The sequence below is a fragment of the Primulina eburnea genome, chromosome 17 (assembly GCF_022965805.1).
Source record: "Primulina eburnea isolate SZY01 chromosome 17, ASM2296580v1, whole genome shotgun sequence".
NCBI classification, from domain to species: domain Eukaryota; kingdom Viridiplantae; phylum Streptophyta; class Magnoliopsida; order Lamiales; family Gesneriaceae; genus Primulina; species Primulina eburnea.
In genome coordinates, this window is record NC_133117.1 from 16,941,447 (window position 1) to 16,946,886 (window position 5,440).

At 37.5% G+C, this 5,440-nt stretch overlaps 1 protein-coding gene across 1 annotated transcript; it reads right to left on the bottom strand.

Moving 5' to 3' along the window:
• Positions 1-4,507: 4,507 nt before the first annotated feature.
• LOC140817906 (uncharacterized) lies at positions 4,508-5,077 on the bottom strand. Its single transcript, XM_073177699.1, has one exon. It carries the CDS (start codon positions 5,075-5,077, stop codon positions 4,508-4,510), a length of 570 nt encoding a protein of 189 aa, XP_073033800.1.
• Positions 5,078-5,440: the final 363 nt, after the last annotated feature.

A 5,440-nucleotide genomic window follows, 5' to 3' on the forward strand; every position in this document is an offset into this window, starting at 1 on the left:
ATATGCTAGCATTGCACTTTGACTTGTTTACTGACTCATATGAGGTCATCGGGTGGAAAGGTTGGGTGTTCTGTCAAAACGTATAGGAGTCTATGCATTTTAGTCGAGGATTCATCGCCTATCTTCGGGTATGGATATCCTATGTGATCTCATGTGTATGTAGTTTGAAATCTCTGATCAGAGTGTTGGAGTTAATTAAGAAAGGAGTTTCTAAGTTTACACCCTCGATGTAAGTACGACATGACACGTAGTATCGATTCTTTGACAGCTCTCGATATACCAATAGTTTTCGAATCGGTCGAGATATATGAGATGAAGGAAGTGTATTGTACGCTAACCATAATAGAATGGTTTTTGCAGGTACTATCATTTGATACCTAAGGAATCATGTAAGCAATGTTGCTAAGCGTTTAACATGATTGGTTTCGTATTATTAGACTTGAGTTCTAATGTTCTTATTATCAAGGAGTTGATAAATAAGAATGGAGCAATTGCGGTATGCTCATATAAGGACATGTTTAGTACCGAATCACATTGAGATGTGAACCCATTGCTAGTCGTATCAATGAACCATTGAGGGCCACACAAGTACTAGCTTCTAGATCTTGTTGAGAAGTAAAATAGTTCAATGTGTTGAACGACTTATAAAGGAGTTTATTAGCGTCAAGAAAAATAGAAGTATAACTTCTATAAGAGAATTATGGGCAATGTGCTTTAATAGAAGAATGAATAGTAATTTCCTCACCTGATATCTTACAGTCTAGCCTTGATTAGTAATCCGAGTTGCTGGAGCAAGTCCTAAAAATATATTATGAATGATATTTATATGTTAGAGTTAAAGTAATTAGCTGATCATTTCCAGATTATTTTTGTTCAGAATTTAACCCAGTTGATTTTACTTAGTTTGAAAAATTCATATTAATTAGAAGATATCTTTAAACATTACGAAAGTTGGCCAAAAAGTCGGAAACATCACCTGGAAGGTTCAGCCATGGGAAAAATGCCGATACGGCGGCGCGTGAGGTACACGAGCCGACGGTTCCGGCGCGTGACTGTCCGACAGCCACGCACGGCTGGGTTTTTTTCCATCTTATGTAACTTTTTAAGATCTTTAATTCTTATGTTGAAAGTATTTTCAAATTCCTACCTGATCAATACCAGATTTAAATATCGTCCTATGGAAAACTAAGATACTTCGGCATTCCGAAAATGTTAGTTCCTGCAATATTTTGGGATGACGAACGGTGTACCTTATCTATGCAACAAGAGGTACAAATTTTGTATTCAAGTCAACCTCTAGTTTGGTGTGTAGCTATAAGAAAGATGAGCGTAGATTAGCTTGCTTGAAACGGGATTCCGTTGCCGTTTCTCGGAATATCTTTGTTTGATTTTCTTGTTTTTGATCGATCTTTTTACGTCACCTCCAGTGCTATATTGCTTTACGATATGAGATAAATAGTTGGTGATTTATTGGAATTTTTCGGAAAGGTTTATGGATTTTCTTCTATTTTTTCTTCCTCTTTTTCCCTTTCCTTCTTCTTCCTTATTTCGTTTCCTTATCTCTCTCTCGGATGGTTTGGAAATTGAAAGGAAGAAAGTGTTCAGTTATATATAGCCGAGAATCCATACTTATCTTTATTTTATTTTTTTATTTTTATTTATTTATTAAATAGAAAATATATTATGTTTATCCAAACTTAATATTATTATATTCTTGTATCTAATTATTATATTATATTAAACCTATGTGTTGAACCTAATTATTATTTATCTTACATTGAACCTAATTATTATTTTACTTAATTAAATAGCATATATGTTGAGTTTAATTATAATATTTTATTATATTTTTGGTATTTGGTTTTGGAATGAGAACCTCATAGTACTTGATGAATTTTTAAGTGTATTGTGATGTATTTTAATGTATTTCTAGATACTTTGGACAAATAAAATTTTTACCGAAAAAAAATGTGGTAAAAATAATAAAATGAAAATAATAAAATTTAGTTATACTAATAAATTTTTAAATGCATTTATGCACATTTGTTTTTAGGGTGTCACATGTACAGTCCTCGGGTACGCGTGCGCACAACCAACTCTGCTTACTCAGTCTTCGGAACCTCCAATGTCCTGATCAATATGCCCACCAGCATCATTCACACATAGTGAATCTAAAGACTCAACACATATGTAACGTTATAACGAGTACATATACAAAACATGAAACAGTGAAAATTACTGTAATCAACGTACATTTCATGATCTTAAAAGCGTTAACGTAAACATAATAAGACATACGTGTCAAAACATGTCTCAACATATCTTCATATACATATTCATTTTCTTTAGTTGAATTCAGTTAATTAGTTGTGACTATCATATCAGCTATCATCTCTAGTCGATGGATCCATTTACGTATAACCGTGGTAAAAAGCGGCGGGGACATCAGCGACAATATTACCCATCCACTGGACCTTGGCCTTACATATCATCATATACATATTCGTATTAGTTACAACCAACTCTCATCCTTCAAAACGTGTCATCATATTCATTACTTATCAAAATCATGTATATACGAAATTTATTTAAAATCAAGCATGCATCGTATTTTTCATTTACATAAAAAGTCATATTCATGATAATATAAACATTTAAAACATGTCAAATCGTGTTTAGGGAGCTGTCAGGACTAAAAACTGGACCCGGTGCAAAATGACCATTTTGCCTTTAGAAACCCTAACTGACTATTTTACCCTTGTACCTCGAAATTCGACCGGAAGCCTACCAAACACCTCAAAAACACCTCAAAACATAATAATAAGCATTTATTAGATTTAAACTCGAGCCCGTTTAAAAAATTATACGATTTATTTTAAAACGTGGACTGGGGTCTCGGTTTTGACATGAATCAACCCGAAACCTAACCAAATTTTTCCCAACTTAAACCATGACTTAATATTACTTAACAATACCACTTACAACCCATTTCACACCATATAGAACCCTCGAATATCCCCTGATCCTTACTGAAATTTCCTGCCCTAAGAATGGCCGAAACCCTAGTGCACATTGGCTCTAAATATTCGACCCTAGCTCCACTGTAGACTGGACCAGCCCCGAACTAGGCAACCCTAGGACCATGACAAAGCCGTGTGTCCCCTTCTTGGACCGACCTAACTACTCCCTTAGACCCCATGCAAGTGGACGTGCACAACAACCTGATTTCCCCTATCATAGAACCAACCGAGTCTTCCTTCCACCTAAATCCTTCGATCAGCTTATGGACCATGACCATCTGCTCTTAGCCCTCTCCCAGCCCTATCATGGACCCAAGAGGATCGGCTTCCTGGCTGGAATCGAGCCATGCACGGGTGCACACCCCAAATCCCTTGATCTAACCATACCCGAACAAACCAAACACAAAGTACTGATCGACCCTCAAATTTTCACACCCCCAGCCAACTCCAACCCCTTGACACCTATTTCCTTAACGTGAACAACACTCTAACCACCAGCCATAGCATCCCCTTGCACCATAATCAAGAAAAACGGGAGTTATGAGTCAAAAGAAGCATATTTCATGTCAAACCTTTGCACAAATGATACTATATGATAGACCAACGAATTATTCATGCAAATACATATAAATCAGCATATAAATGGTGTAAATGATGAGAAAAAAGAGTTACATAGCGTGCCTTAACGTTTAAAAGCTCGAAAACTTGAAGGTACTTGCTAAGAACGGGCACCGGAGAGGCGGGGGAAGATTTTCTTTGAAAGCTAAGGGGTCCGACGGTTTTACTGTTGAAAATATGGGAGAAGGCTGCTGTTGGGAGGGGAGGGTAGGGCTGCTAGGTTTAGAATAGGTTTAGGGTTTGCTTAGTGATGTGTTTAAATCAAAATATAACACACTAATGGGATCTTCATTAAAATTTAAAGGGTTAAAAGGTGGTTTTGGGACCATTAAGCACTTAAATAAACCCATCAAGCCCAATAACACTCCCAAAAAATATTTTGTTTAGGTACGTTTTTGAAAATATTGCCAAAACACTCAAAAGTCCCCCGATTCGCTAATTTTTGTGTATCGATTTAAAATATTACCCGACGAGTAAAAATGCCCAACTAAGGTCCATTTTTGAAAATCACACTTGAAAACACCTTACATTAAATAATTACAAATAATTATTTAATAAAAATATTTTTCTTAATCATCCCATGTCTCAGTGACTCGTTCGAGCGCAGAAATGCAAATTAAAAACCTTAATGCATTAAACTTTAAATAAACCATGGAATAAACTCTTATCCATGCAATAATCATGAAATAAATTTATAAAAATAATTAAACACATATTTTTAAATAAAAACCATAGATTGTATGCAGTCAAGTTACGTTATTCGAATTTCCTAGACCTTACAATTCTCCTCCCCCTTAAACAAAATTTCGTCCCTGAAATTTAAGACATAACATATAACTCCGGGTAGCGATTCCTCATCTCGGCCTCAGTCAACCATGTAGCCTCATCCTCGAATGCTTCCGCCACTCGACTTTGACCATGTGGATCACCTTGTTCCGGAGCCTCCTCTCCCGTCTATCCAAAATCTTAGTGGGTCTCTCCTTGAAAGACTGGTTCGACGTCAGTGGTTCATAGTTCAGCACATGTGAAGGATTCGACATGTACTTCCGCGGCATAGATACATGGAACACATTATGAACTCTCGCCAGATCCGACGGTATTGCAACTCTGTATGCGAGTGTCCCAAATCTCTCTAGGATCTCGAACGGTCCGATGAATCTAGGACTGAGCTTGCCCTTCTTCTTGAATCTCATCACACCCTTCATATGTGTGACTTTCATGAATACATGATCCACTACTGCGAACTCAAGATCCCAGCGCCGTTGATCTGCATAACTCTTTTGTCGGCTCTGCGCGGTCCTTTTCCTGTCCCGAATTTGAACACTAATGCTGCAGTATGACTGAAAAATATATGGTCTCAACTCTGCCATCTTTCTTACCTCGTCTCGATACACTGGAGACCTACACTTCCTCTCGTACAATGCCTCATATGGAGCCATGCCAATGGATGCTTGATAACTGTTGTTGTTCGTGAACTCCACGAGTGGTAGCTTTGGCTCCCAGCTGCCTTAGAAGTCGATCATTCAAGCTCTGAGTAGGTTCTCCAAGATCTGAATCACCCTCTCTGACTGTTTATCAATCCGAGGATGGAAGGCAGTACTGAATAGCAGCGTAATACCCAATGCCTGATGCAGACTCTTCCGAAATGCAGACGTGAACCTCGTATCCCTGTCTGACATGACGGACACTGGAATCCCATGCAGTCTGACTATCTCTCTGATATACAGCTCTGCGTATTGAGTCATTGTGAAATTCTTCCTGATCGGTAAAAAGTGTGCTGATTTAGTGAGCCGATCGACTAT